The following is a 15,406-nucleotide window of genomic DNA, read 5'->3' as shown; positions in this document are numbered from 1 at the left end:
ATAAGATTGGATGAGCAAGATCAGCGGAGCCTGTCTTCTGTATGAGTACTGCTTCTACAGGACTAGAGTCTCAGCTATCAGTAAGCAAAGCTGGCAATATTCCTTCTGGAAGTTAGCTTGGTTATGAGCAGTTAATGCCAGTCATTAGAGTAAAATCAATCTGAAGAATAAGTGTTCTACAGACTAGGATATTAAAGGATTTTTTTAAACTGGAATTTAAATTTCTAAAAAATACTATATTCTTTTTTGGCCATCTTGAGGAACATATACTAAATGCAAATATTTCCCTGGCAATTAAGTGTCATCAACATAATCAGTAGTTTGGGGCAAAAGCACAGATGAGACTCTAAATAAGAGATATTAGATTAATTAACTTAGCTTGCACCAGTATATACAATGAACAAGTGTCCCCCGGTCTTAACGTCTATGTAGGGTGTACCAAAAGCATGGCACAATGGTGTCCTCAAGGGCTAAAAAGGTACATGTCATTTCTTTAAGAGTTCAGGCTCCTGTACAGAGAGGGCTGTTTCTTGCCTCATACTAGTTTCAGAAATGTGTGATGAAGTCCAGTTCTGCCAGCATCCTCATCATTACCACTAATCACCTCTGCTTTTCCTCCTCACCACTTTCCTAATTCAACCCTGACAAATCTCTTCCACTTTGCTGTCAGAGCCTGCTGTCCATCACTCCTATCATTGCTTTTAATCAATCTACCACAGATGCATCCACCACTTCTGCCCTTTGCCACTGAACTGCCTGGCCTAGCCATTCTCTAACTGGATGCATAAGCTTGGGCAAGTCATTACCTTTCCCAGCCATATTTCCCTAATAACTGAAATGAAGAGGTTGCTGACATGAAGAGGTTCCTTCCACTTCTGCTATTCTACCATGCTTCTCTTCAGCCTCCTAAGGATTTTTTTTCATTTTCTCAAGTTTTTTCACAAAATGGAGAAGCTTGTGTAAAGACTGTCAACCAACTATAGTATTCATTTATTTCCATGAAGCAAATAAACTATATACTCAATGTTCTATGGTTAACTTTATAGCAGTTTCTGGTTCCATACACTTACCATCCAATGTCTTTACTATCAAAGAGATTTTCCAGGGAATTTGGTTCAGAGTCTTCAACAATTCAAAATGACTGGTAATTCCAGAAGGTATGGACTTATTGTATCACATTTTCAAAATTAAAAACTACATTTTGGTCAACATATCCTAGAGTTTACTTTTTCACAAATTAGTCTTACCAATTAGTGAGGCTTTACTAAAATTTTAATTGGAGAAATCTCTCTTAGAAAAGGAAAATCTACTCGCAACAATTTTGTAAAGATTTGGGAATGAATAATAAATATACTACCAAATTTATATTAAATGTGGCAAAGTGTTCAGTTCCCTGTAACAATTTGCCAATGCCACAGATGAAGAAACGTTAGCCTGTTACCAATACTATTCAAGGACATCGTTTTGATCTCGGTGCATTATGAGTATGACAGCCCTGCTATCGTAACTCTAACCAGTCTTTGTCTAACCAGCCTTGGTTTCTTTTCTTTTTTTTTTTTTGAGACGGAGTTTCGCTCTTGTTACCCAGGCTGGAGTGCAATGGCGCGATCTCAGCTCACCGCAACCTCCGCCTCCTGGGTTCAGGCAATTCTCCTGCCTCAGCCTCCTGAGTAGCTGGGATTACAGGCACGCGCCACCGTGCCCAGCTAATTTTTTGTATTTTTAGTAGAGACAGGGTTTCACCATGTTGACCAGGATGGTCTCAATCTCTTGATCTTGTGATCCACCCGCCTCGGCCTCCCAAAGTGCTGGGATTACAGGCATGAGCCACCATGTATTACTATACATGAGGTTTCAGAAGAAAGAGAAAAAACAGTGTACAAATTATTTTGTAAAGTAAGACAAAAAATAGAAAACTAAAGTAAAACACCTGGCCCCCAAATGAAATACAGCAGAACCTCAAGGAGAAAAAGCATTCATTCATGAAATATTATAGTACAAATATACTTTTGAGCAAATAAAGTGATACATGTACACACACATATATACACACACACACACACACGCACACACACGACTAAGGTAAACTATGAAAAAGCCCACCAGAATGAATAAAAGAAGTACTATTAGAGTTCCAAAAGTGCACAATCACTACCACCTAGAAAGCTTTCAACGCAAAAAGTCACAACTGACACTTTGAAACATGAGTAGAATTTCACAAACAGGAAGAGTGTGGAATAGGAGAAAGGGCACATCAGGCAGAGTGAGGCCAACATTCAACAACCACCAAAACCTACTAAATGCCACTGCACAAACAAGGCCTCAGAGGCTACAAGAAGCAGGAAAGCACAGACATGTATGGGACACAGGAAGTGATCTAGGATGCATCCAAGGAAGGGAGCAAAGGAGATGACATCAGAAGCAGACACAAGGGCAAGATTAAAGGGCTAAGGAGCTTGATGTTTGCATAGACATTATGAAACTTTGACATTTTTGCGTAAGGTGTAGGGAAAGGGTAACTTGATTGAAGGTTTCACTGATAGATCAAACTTGTGCCATAGTGAGTGTAAGATTTGGTAGGGAGGCAATATATTAGAAGAACATAGAGGAAGATATGGACGTGAGAGACTACAGTGGTAGATTGAGTAAGATTTGGCAATTTCCTGTCTAGAGGTGCAAAGGAAAGCATGATTCTAAGACTTAGAGATGAGGGAACAAACTGGCCACCTGATGCATCTGGGCACTGACATAATTTATTTTGTCCACAGAGTAAATCTGAGAAATTTGCATCAACTCTAAACAATTAAGAAACTTTCTGTGTGAAAATCTAGAAAGTTTGGGCTACTGGTGAAAATCTGAGAGGACGGTGCCAGTGTTGCTGAAGGGTGACACTAGAGACCATGCCCGGTGACCTGAACAGTGTCCTGACATGCATTACACCTGGTCCACTTCACTCATTTACTTTACCTGCCTGTGGCATCAGAATTTGCCATCTTTGATTTGAAGTAGTGTGACTAGCAAGATGAGGACATAATTAGCAAAAACAAGGAAGTCCAGAACAGGCTGGGGAGAGTAGAAAAGCTAAATTACAGTCGTGCTAAAATTGACAACTTTGATACTCATCTAGAAGGGAATATGCAGAAAGTCTTCAGAAATTTGAGGAAAAGTCGGGAAAATTTTATGTGGATAAAATAAGATTCACCCCATCAGATAATACCTGCTAGCATTTCTATAGTATTTACTATTAAAATGTCAGGTACTGTTCTCAGTAGTCTAAGTATTCCCCATCCATTAAATCAGCCCCATTTAATCAGTATTTCAAATCTATAATTATCCCAATTTTACAGATGAAGTAACTGAGGCACACAGAAATTAAGGTGATATCACTGTAACTAGCTGAGCTGGGATTCAAAAGTAGGTAATCTAGTTCCAGAATCTGTATTAGGAGAACTTCTTCCTGAAGTTAGTCTATATTTTTAGATTCAATAATTTCATTTTTAAAGGTTAGAAACCTGCTAATGTTAGATTTGTGGCTGATAAGAGAATGTAGAAAGAGAAAATAATTCACAAAAATCATTACCCCTTAATCATATAAAGACTGGAAGCCAGACACTGCTGGGACACATGCCTGGACACAGACACTGCTGGACACATAGTCCCAGCAACTTAGAAGGCTGAGGCAGGAGGACTATAGAAACAAATGATGCTCTTAAATATATGTTACTTAATATCCATAAAAACACATCAAGAACTATACTAGAACCTCACTTACACCTCATTTAATTGTCATAACAATCCTGAAAAGTATCAGCCCCTAAAAAATGAAAGAAGTTATGCTCAGAGGTTAACTCTTTTTGCCTAAGGTCAGCCAGCTTGGTAACAGCACAGCTTGCCCAACTGACTCCAAAGGCAATCTGTCTGTTAGCTATACTGTTTCTCAATGTAATACTATTGAGAGGCACCAATTGTTCAAGTTCTTTAACTGTTTAGCCCTTCCTCCCTTCCACAATGACTAGGTTATTTAAATGGAAATAACTCACGAAATGGTGGCAAAGGTAACTTTCCAGAAACTGGATAGTTTTCCTAGAATCAACAGTTAGAGATAGGGCAAACACATTGTTTGGCTAGACAAAAATCAACAAATAAAGTATTCTTTCTGATACAAATTTGTGGCAAGCTTCTCAACTACCACACCACGGTATTATGGAGTTACCATGACAAAGCAATAACCTAGTTTCAGGGTTTCAACAACCCCCATGACTCAGTCCCTGTAAGAGAAGAACTTCCCATACCACAGTGATCAGACTTTTCTCCCAGAGAGAAATGGTTTCCGAGAGATGATAACCAAGAAGGGCACAGAAGTGGCATCCCTTACAAAAAGTGTAAATTCTCATTTTATTTTATTTTATTTTTTAAGACAGAGTGTCATTCTGTTGCCCACGCTGGAGTGCAGTGGTGCAATCTTGGCTCAGTGCAACCTCCGCCTCCCGACTTCATGCGATTCTGGTGCCTCAGCCTCCCAAGTAGCAGGGACTACAGGTGTGCACCACCACACTCAGCTAATTTTTGTATTTTTAGGAGAGATGCAGTTTTACCATGTTGGCCAGGCTGGTCTGAAACTCCTGGCCTCAAGTGATCCACCCGCCTCAGCCTCCCAAAGTGTTAGAATTAAAGACACGAGCCACTACACCTGGCCAATTGTCATTTTAAAAAGGGAATTTTAACTGAGGTTATCTGAATACCTCACACTGGCCTATCTGTGTGTGACAATGTTTTCTGAAAGAGGGTTGGCAGTAATTTTAGGGAAGTCACAGAAACAAGAAATTCTGCTTACGGCTTCGAACTCAACAGTGTTACCTTTCTGCTTAAAATCACCTCCACTGCTCCTATGATAAAGGGTGAAGTCCCTGCTTGTTAACCCTTCCTGCCTCTCCAGTCCCATGGTACTCATGTCTGACCTTTCCTGACTCCAGTCACTCAGCCCTCGTTTCATGAGGGCCCTTGCCTTTCCTTCCCTAGGAATTGAGCAACTGCTATTCCTTCTGCCAAGAATGTTCTTCCATCTGCCCTACCTGCCACTCCAGCTGTTCACTTGCTCTCACCCATCAGATCTCAGCTGAGTCATCGCTTCCCCAGGGCAGCTCTAGAACCTTCCCTCACAAACTCTCATAGGACCAAGAATATCCTCGTCCCACCACTTACCACAGAACAATTTATTCATTTTATTACTGTTTGCCACCCCCCTGGACTATTATAAGGTCTATAGTTGGCACTCAACAGTATTTGTGGTGGAGAAATGGGCAAATGAATAGTATCATGTCACTCTCCCACAAGCCCAGTGAGGGTTTTTTTCACCCTGCCTCCCTAACCTTAATCTCAATCCATCCCTGATGACATGCGTGTGAATGGCTACATTTTGCTAAGAGTGACAAGAAGGGAAATGAAATAAAGGACGCGCTATTTTAAAAATATACATTTAACTTATCCTTATCTACAAATAGCTTTTAATGGTACTGAAACCGAGCTACTCAAATCCATTTACCCATGCATTCTAAACTTAAAAATTTTGTTATCTAAATCTTCTGACATATTTTTTTTTGAAACTGAAAGAAATAACTTATCCTCAATTCAACCAACCAAAATCAACAACAGCAACAAAATTTTAGTTTTAAAGCTTGACACTCAGTTGCAAGTAGCAATGGTAATCTCAGTTATCTGACAATGTAGTCACCCAGATATCAACCTCTTCTTATTTAACCTTACCCTGGCAATTGGCTCAGGTAATCAGAGTACAGTGCTACTAAGGCTAATAATACTATTAATAATAACAAACTACCAAACACTTGTGTACTATCTGTTTTACAGAGGATGAGTATTCTCATTGACCCTTCACAATAAGACTATGAAATCTGCAGGGAAGCTACAATTCAAGTCTAGGTTTGGGTTTCCAAGTTCAGGTTTAACCTCTAAATAGGAAGGTTAGTGTTGCACAGAAAGAAAGAACAGAAAAAAACAAACAAACAAACAAAAAAAAAAACAGGGCAGGAGCAATGGGGGCAGGTGGGGAGGGGAGTGAGGGAAGAAGACATGCAGAAAACATAGATTCAAGATCCCTAATCCCAGGAAACCTGCCTCTTTAGTTTTCTTCCAAATGAGATAAAGGTATGCTTCTAGGTCCAATCCTTCAATTGCATCTGTTTCCTCTTATGTAGACTCCAGCACTACTACTTGAAGGCTGCCCTGCCAACTCTAATCTGAAGAACTTGTTACATTTAGGCACACAGACTCCCTTTTGGGAGCCAAAGGGCAGAATAAACAAATACTCAAAAACATTTATGACTAAGTTTGTTTCTCTGCCTCCCCTCACCTCCCCTGCCTTTGTGAAAAGTATAACCTGTGTAATGACTACTGTGATCAACATCAGCTCGCCAGTAAGTACAGTTATCTATATCCTAACACTAGAATGTCAACAGCAAGAATACGACATTTACCAAGCTGGACCTCCAGGGAGTCACTAACTCCATTCAAGAATGCCAGAGCGATAAACAGAAAATAGCAATCAAAGTCAAATTCCGCCATTCTGATGACTGTCAAACCCTTTGCTTTGTTAAGTACCTTAGTAACTTTCCAACATTTTCTCATATGACAACAGGATTCATGGTTGCAAATCTGAAGAAAATCCCAAGCTACTTGATCCTAAAATGTGCCAACTATTCTGCAATGCTTCTAGAAAAATCGAGAATGTGCAAATTTGAAATTGTGCCTTCTTTTTGTCTGAGATTGTTCTTAAACACAAACCAAAAATTTAAATTTTAAAAAGTTAAAGTGTGTTTTCAATTAAAAAACTTTTAATAAAATTTGTAGATATAAAGGAAATCTACTCCCAAGTACTCATTCAGTCTGTAAGCCAATCACCAACAGACAGTGTATGTATGTTGCAGAACAAATGACTTGGTTTTAAATCTTGACTCTGCAACTCAATACCTATGAAACCGTAGACAATGAAAGCAATTTACTTAAGCCTCCTATTCTTCCTCTATCCACTGGGGAAAATGGAGCACAGCTCAAAGAGGTTAAAAAGTAATCTCAAGTTCCTGGCACATTTCCAGCATCCATTCAATAAATGATAGTTATTAATATTTCTCCTGGGTTGTCAATTAAATAACTAACATTTCATATATAATTCTTCAAATCGTGCTATCACAAACTCTTGTTAAAGAAAGCCACCTACTATTAACAAGCTCTAGTTACATAAGTATTCCTCAGTCATTTGAGGTTAACCCTCTGCAGTTAACCAATGTGAAAACAGAAATTGTGATTACACCTGTGATTTTGAGAATCCTTTGATTCTTGAGCATGGCTAAGCAAAGCATGTTTTCATGAATGGTTTCTCCAAAGGAGAAGCACACCACTCCATGTCATTTTTAAGTCCTCACTATCTACCGAATTAGAACTGTGGAATACTACAAAGCCAAATGGGTTCCATCAGCAACCTGAAGTGAGAACATCTTAGGAACTTGCTAATGTAAACGTGCAGAGTGCAAAACAAAGGGTTGAAGACTTTTTGTGAAATCTAACCTTACTCCACAGAACCGAATATTCTTCAGCAATAAAGTACAGATTCCACAGTAGATGAAACTCGGAAAACATATGCAAAAATCAAAGAAGCCACTCACCAAAAAAAAAAAAAAAAAAAAAACCTATTGTATATATATGAAATATTCGGAACAGGCAAACCTATATAGACAGAAAGTAGATTGGTGGTTAACTAGGGCTGGAGCAGGTGGGGGTCAGGGATTGAGACCTAATGGGTACAGCGTTTCTTCTAAGCAAGATGAAAATGTTCTGAAACTAGATTTGATGTTTGCACAATCCTGTAAAGTTAAATAAAAATCTTGAATTGTACACTTTAAACGGGCAAATTGCATGGTGTATTGATGATATCTCAATAAAGTTGTTTGTAAAAATCTAACTCACTAACTGATTAGTGAATCTTTTATTCTTCACTGCATGGAAAAATAACCTCTTCATTAAAAACTAAAAATAAGTGCTCAGAGTGCTGTCTTATGTTTAAAGTTATAAAATATCTTGACTTTGGAAGTCTGCTTACCTTGCCTTTGCATCTATCATCTCCACTTTATTTCAATAGCAATCATTTTAGATGAACTCCAGTAATGGAAACTACTCAAATACATGCAAAACGTATTTATGCTCAAACCACATTCTACAGATCACATTTTTTTATTGCTCTATAGCAGTCACTGTTCTTTCCTTTATTTAGTACAAACTGACCACTTATCAGTCTTCTTTTGATTACTTGCTACACTGACCTTCAAACAACTGAAACTCTACATTCACAGGATCTCCTTTTGTTCTCCTAAGAAATCCAGGAAATATTCACTGACAGACAAAGGAGTCTTACCTACGAAACTGACTAAACCCACCTGCTAGGGGTGTAGGGAACACAGGGGATTCACCAGAGCGAGAATACTACTGGTGAGAACCAGGAAAAAGAGATGGCCCAGTTCTTGATCAGGAGATAGAGAAAAATTACAGTATGGGCCAAGTAATGAAAAGTCTTTTTTTTTTTGAGATGGAGTTTTGCTCTTGTTGCCCAGGCTGGAGCACAATGGCTCGATCTCAACTCGCTGCAACCTCTGCCTTCCAGGTTCAAGTGATTCTCCTGCCTTAGCCTCCCGAGTAGATGGGATTACAGGTGCCCACCACCACAACCAGCTAATTTTTGTATTTTCAGTAGAGACGGGATTTCGTCATGTTGGCCAGGCTGGTCTCGAATTCCTGACCTCAGATGATCTGCCCGCCTTGGCCTCCCAAAGTGCTGGGATTACAGGCATGAGCCACCGAGGCTAGCCTGGACAGTCTTAAAAGCCTAACAACACTAAGGAATCTGTTATCTGGAATATTTTTACTGATTGCAAGGCATATCTGTATATCAAGTTTTTTTCAGTTTTTATTCTTAAGTTTAGAAGAGCCAATCTGTGAGAAAAGACAAAAGTGAGAATCAATGACTTCTGCCCCTCAGATCCTAAAATTTAAGGCAGACAGATGAAACATACGCACGTGAAGATACTCACATGGAGAGACTAAGAATATCAAGAATAAAAATATACTATCAATTTAACATTACTATTGTGGAGTACTTAAAATATTTAATTGGTTATTAAAAAGGAAAATATTAAATATTAGTACTAGAAAGTAGATTCAAAGAAGGCTGCATAAGAACAAAGACTCTTGAGATGAAGACAGTAATTTTGTTGGGAAAAAACATGCTAGTACTATATATATACAACAATTAATTCTAAAATCATAACTCTGGTGGAACAAACTATTTTTAATCACAACTCTAATTATTCAAATGTTATCTCTGCTAGATTTTTACTCAAATCATTTCAGTACACCCCTCCAATTCATATGAAGAACCTGTTTAAGATTAGCCGCTCTTAATTTTGTTTTTGAAGAGTCCCAGAATTTGAAGATAAAGGAATTATTTTCTTTTAAGATCACTTCCTCTACTTAAGCACTTAAAAAAAAAAAAAAAAAAATTCCAGGCCAGGCGCAGTGGCTCACACCTGTAATCCCAGCACTTTGGGAGGCCGAGGCGGGTGGATCACAAGGTCAAGAGATTGTAGACCATCCTGGTCAACATGGTGAAACCCCGTCTCTACTAAAAATAAAAAAAAAAAAAAAATTAGCTGGGCACGGTGGCGCGTGCCTGTAATCCCAGCTACTCAGGAGGCTGAGGCAGGAGAATTGCCTGAACCCAGGAGGCAGAGGTTGCGGTGAGCCGAGATCGTGCCGTTGCACTCCAGCCTGGGTAACAAGAGCGAAACTCCGTCTCAAAAAAAAAAAAAAATTCCAACAATCCAGGGTAAATTGCACCTGTTAATATGTCACTTCAATTATGATACTATCATCCTCTGCTGTTCCAGTTTTCCAGTTCAATTTTCATATCTAAATCTTATACAAACACTTCCCTTAATTTACCAATTATCCTTCCTCTGGGGCCAAATCTTTTCAATACAAATGTTACTTATGAAATGATGTTATATCACTTGCCTTTTACTATAGACTCATATGTAGACGACTTGGACTTATCACTTGAATAATCAGCCAATATAGTCAATTTCAAACTTGAAAAAAAAAAGTAGTCCGGCATGCTGGCTCACACCTGTAACCCCAGCACTTTTGGAGGCTGAAGCAGGAGGATCACTTGAGCTTAGGTGTTCAAGACCAGCCTGGGAAACATAATTGTCTCTACTAAAAACCAAAAGAATTAGCTGATGTGGCGACGCACACCTGTAGTCCCAGCTACTCAAGAAACTGATGTGGGAGGATCACTTGAACCCATGAGTTTGAGGCTGCAGTTAGCTATGAGCACACCACCACACCACTGACCTACAGACTGGGCAACAAAGTGAGACCCTGTCTAAAAAAAACAAAAGAAAAGAAAAGAAAACAAGTTATTAACGTTAGTTTTTGTTTACCAATTACAAATTTTATCTTGATAAAATTCCCTATGGCATAACTGTCTTATGTAACTACAGTAAAAGTCCTCAAGCAAGTTTTCCAAAACTGACAATGAAGAATCGGGTCAAGTCAATTGGGAAATCATAATCTTAATTAAAATCAAGTTGAACATTTCACTGGCTTTTTTTTTTTTTTGGAACAGAATCTTGCTCTGTCGCCCAGGCTGGAGTGCAGTGGCGTGATCTCAGCTCACTGCAACCTCCACCTCCCAGGTTCAAGTGAATCTCCTGCCTCAGCCTCCTGAGTAGCTGGGATTACAGGCACGCGCTACCACACCTGGCTAATTTTTGTATTTTTAGTAGAAACCAGGTTTCACCATGTTGGTCAGGCTGGTCTCCAACTCCTGACCTCATGATCCGTCCACGTCAGCTTTCCAATGTGCTGGGATTACAGGCGTGAGCCACTGCACCCAGCTGGACACTTTGCTTTCTTTTTCAGAGAAACAGGTGATTGCGAAACTGTATTATAATGTTGCCCCACACCGTGCAAGTATTTCACATACATATCCACTGCTACTTAAGATGTTTTAATGTTAATATAAACCCAAAAGGTTAACTTATGTCTTTCCTACTAAGTTGTTTAAATGTTTCTGAATAAACAAAGTAAAGAACATGAAGTAACATTATTAGTGTATCTTACCTGAGCCAAGTCTGCAAGCAATGCCTAACCACCCCACAAGCATATCATAAGCAATCATCTGGTTTAAAAGAAAAAAGGCTAAGAGAGACGAAAAATAAAGCAAAGTAGGTTGAAAAAGAAAAAAAGCAAGGGCAAAACTTCCCTGCAGATAATTTTCCCTATTTCCTCAGTCCGCCCTTCGTCCTCCATTTTTAAAATCCTCCGACTGAATGGAATAAGTTCCATGTGTTTAGTTCACTCTTTATGGGGATACTTTTTCCTACAAACGTCCTTGTGGGAAAAAAAAAAAATCTGATTTTTAAACGAATTATCATTTTATAGAAGCAATAGTTCTTACTACTCATAAGGACTCCAGAACAGTTTAGCGATAATTCTTTTTAAAGGGGCTTTGTAAATTGTATGAAATAGGCCAAATCCATATACGACTACTATCTTAATCGTAACTGGGGAGGTAGGATTCCGCAAAGCAAAAAGCCTTCTGAAATTCCGTGTCCCTACACCCTGTCTTCAATAATCAGCCCTAACATGTTAACAGAATGCTCTGCATCCTTAGCCCAGGGCCAGTAGTCAAACCAAGAAAAAATTTTATTTTAAAAACACTCACAAGGGCGAACCAAGGAGGACAGCGTGTGACTGAGGAGGCAGCAGGGCGACTAACTGGCTCCATGAACCCTGAATGGCTTAAAGGTCACAAGTCCCCGAGGACTTAAGGCAGTTTCCTCCTGCAACCCAAGCTGCGCTTTAGATCCCCAGGATTGAGCGAGCAGTGTATTTCGTACTTTAAAACTCTGCAAGTAGCCTAAGCAAGCCATGAGACAGCCAAGGGAGGCAGGAGGGGCCCGCGGGACTCCGGAGCCTGAGAAAGAAGAGAGATGGGGAGTGGAAGGCCAGGCGCAGGGCCTGGAACTGTTCATCGCGGGCCAGGCCTGGTCCGGGATGCCGCGGGAGCGAGGACGCGGCACAGCATCCGACTCACCTGCCCATTCTCCGAGCCCCGGGCCGACCCCCGCCTCATTCCCCACTCCCCAGACCCGGAAGGCCGTGAAGAGTGAGTACGAGATGCGAAGGGCTACGTAGGCCACGGTGCCCGCGCCCACCCAGTACAGGAAGCCGGCGACAGGGAGAGCGCTCTCCATGGCTTTCCACTAGGCCTCACTACCTTCGTGAATGAAAAAAGCGAATGAATGGATGCAGGAGGAGGCGCCGGCGGTGACGGTGAGGACTACACTAACAGGGGCTGCTCCGACACCACTTTGGGCCTAAACCCCGCCTGCGGCGCCATATCCGTGTCCCTATTGGTGGTCTGTCTTTCCTTCTGCTCGTAGAGCGTTAGCCATTGGCTGACTCCAGTTCCACTGCCCCGCCCGCACTCCTCGTCCCTCACACACTGTGCGGCGTTTCCGTTCGAAAGCAGTGGACAGCTCATCTGCCAATCAAGCTTTGGTCCCACCCAATAGCGTCACCACGCTCCTCAGGGTTCCGCCTGCGAGTGCCCGGTCTCACCCCACCGAGGCGCCCCGATCTCTCATTGGCTGCAGCTGTACCCGCAGCTGCGGAAGACTGCGCTCGGATTGGCCAGTCAGGTTGGTTTGAGCTCAGGTTTGAAGAGGGATTGAGATCAGAGAAGCCGCTAGTGAATGGAAAGATTGTAGTAAGAAGTGGGCGTGAGCAGGGAGCGGTGGCACCTGATTACAGGTGTTAACCTGTAATCCCAGCAATTTGGGAGGCCGAGGCGGGCGGATCTTTTGAGCTTAGGAGTTGGAGACCAGCCTAGCCAACATGGCGACACCCCGTCTCTACTAAAAATACAAAAATTAGCTGGGCGTGGTGGCGCGCGCCTATAATCCCAGGAGGGGATATACTCAGGAGGCTGAGGCAGAAGAGTCACGGCACCTTGAACCCGGAAGGCTCAGGTTGCAGTGAGTCCAGATTGTTCCACTGTACTCCAGCCTGGGCGACAGAGTGAGACTCCGTCTCAGAACACACACACACACACACACACACACACAGAGGGAGAGAGAGAGAGAGAGAAGCCACGGTTTTATTTTCAGCTATTAGTTTTATTTTCACCTATTTATTAAATAAATATGTATTTTACATATATATGATATAATAAATATATCGTTATTAAGCATGCTGTCATTGTTCCCATAAACTTTTCTAGACAAAGGCTTTCAGTCTTCTGTGTTTGTGCCTTCCTGGCATAGCTAGCCCTCTAAATACCAGGCCTCCCTCCCTGAAGGAGTGGAATAATTGTTACACAATGGCATCTGAGCTGTATAGTGAATGAAAAAGATAGGAACGCAGCTTGCTGAACAATTAGTTTTGAAAGGAGACTATATCTTTTAATTTGTCTTCAAAGGAGGATAGAACATTTTACCTTCTTTTTTTTAATTTCCCATTTTTGGTTGGGGGCAGGGAGAATGGTTATTTCCACGGGGCACGGGAGCGTGCAGTACAGGTAGAGACATGGGAACTACATCAGCAAAGTTCCAGAGGAGAAAGACCACAAGGTAAGTTTTAAAAATTGTGTAAAGCAATAAAGTGCTTCACACTTACTCTCTACGTTGCTTCAAGAGTTGTTTCCTTCTCTGGCATGGCTTTGGGCTCACAAAGTTACCTAAATTTTGTTCTTAGTCAGTAGGGGCTGCTGATTAAAGAGTTAAAAGGTTTTTTTTGTAAAGCAGGAACTTAAGGATAATAATTCTAAGGGTAACCATTCAACATATCTTGGAGCTAACTTTATAGTTTGCTAAGATTCAATTTGAGCCTTATTTCTTGCTGCCCAAACCCCCCCTTCTCCATTCTCTTATCAGATTAATTAGGTCTAACCCCAAGGCTGTAAATGTAAACCATCAATTACCCTGCAGAATTCAGCCATGTGAGTTGAGCTGACATCATTTTTTATTTTAATTGAATTTGGTACCTTTGGCTGGGGCTGCCTCTTCAGTTCAACCAAAGGCCCACCACTCTTCTCCCTCAACTTCTCCCTCTTCCCCACATCTTTGCCTACAATATAGGTATATCTCCAGATTTATATATCCCAGCTCATTCTTGCTCACCAACAAAGCGGCCTCTAGATATTCAGTCCCATTCTCCTTAGAGTAGGGTGGATGGCCGGGCGCGGTGGCTCACGCCTGCAATCCCAGCACTTTCGGAGGCCGAGGCGGGTGGATCACGAGGTCAAGAGATTGAGACCATCCTGGTCAACATGGTGAGACACCGTCTCTACTAAAAATGCAAAAATTAGCTGGGCATGGTGGCGCGTGCCTGTAATCCCAGCTACTCAGGAGGCTGAGGCAGGAGAATTGCCTGAACCCAGGAGGCGGAGGTTGCAGTGAGCCGAGATCACGCCATTGCACTGCAGCCTGGGTAACAAGAGCGAAACTCCGTCTCAAAAAAAAAAAAAGTAGGGTGGAAGGGGGAGGAGACAGTTATTATAAACTAAATACATTTTTTTACTGCATATATCTGTCTGTGGCCCCCACTAGAATCTGTGATTATAGGGGCCATTATGCTGTGAATCCACAGGACCTAAAACAGTGCCTGGGATGTAGAGGACCCCAAAATATATCTGAGAAATAAATAGAAGTGAAGATTAATTCATTTAACAAATATTATTGTGCTCTAATTATATGCCAATCACTGAGCTAGGTGCTAGATATAAAATAGTGAGTAAATGGGCAATTCTCAGTCCTAACCCTATTCTACTATTCATCAGGGAGTGGCCACTGTTTTTTCTCACAGTGTTCTTTGCTGGCTTCTCCTCCTACTGGCCTCTAAATTACACAATGCCCTCGGGCTCAGACCCCAGCTCTCTTTACTTCTCTAATATATGATTTTATCCGGTCTCTTGGTTTTAAATATCAACTGTAAGCTGATTACTTCCAAATGTCTTTGTCCAGGCTCAACTTCCTGCCTGTTCACATCTCTACTCAGATATAAAATAAACATTTCAAACTTAACATGTTCAGAATAGAACTCTGTGTTCAACACATGCACATGCACACGCGCACACACACACACACACACACATACACACACACCCCTTCCTCTTTTCTTTCCTATTTCTGATAATGATACCACTATTTACCTACTTTCTAAGGCCCAAGACCTAGGGATGAAACTTGATTCTTTTTTTTCCCTCTTGTCGCTCAGGCTGGAGTGCAATGGTGCAATCTCAGCTCACTGCAACCTCTGCCTCCAGAGTTCAAGTGAT

The 15,406-nt window shown here is 41.2% G+C and overlaps 1 protein-coding gene across 4 annotated transcripts in view; it reads right to left on the bottom strand.

Annotated features, from left to right (window-relative positions):
* HSD17B12 (hydroxysteroid 17-beta dehydrogenase 12) overlaps positions 1-12,413 on the bottom strand; it is a 175,816-nt gene extending 163,403 nt beyond the window's left edge. For 2 of the 4 annotated variants that reach the window (XR_013523398.1, XM_078340886.1), the window contains exons 1-2: positions 11,967-12,338; positions 11,188-11,245 (exon numbers count right to left, since the gene is read on the bottom strand). Coding sequence is in view for 3 of the 4 variants with exons in the window: in XM_078340886.1 (XP_078197012.1) it covers positions 11,188-11,245; positions 11,967-12,323 (415 nt within the window). In the remaining variant the exon portion in view is untranslated. Of the gene's footprint in view, positions 1-11,187; positions 11,246-11,966 lie in introns of all 4 variants that reach the window. The other 2 variants (XM_002755199.7, XM_035262391.3) reach the window with 1 other exon arrangement.
* Between the last annotated feature and the right edge of the window lie 2,993 nt (positions 12,414-15,406).

Source organism: Callithrix jacchus, chromosome 10 (genome assembly GCF_049354715.1).
Source record: "Callithrix jacchus isolate 240 chromosome 10, calJac240_pri, whole genome shotgun sequence".
Lineage (NCBI taxonomy): Eukaryota > Metazoa > Chordata > Mammalia > Primates > Cebidae > Callithrix > Callithrix jacchus.
Note: the sequence above shows the minus strand (reverse complement) of the source record. Positions and strands in the feature narration are given on the sequence as shown.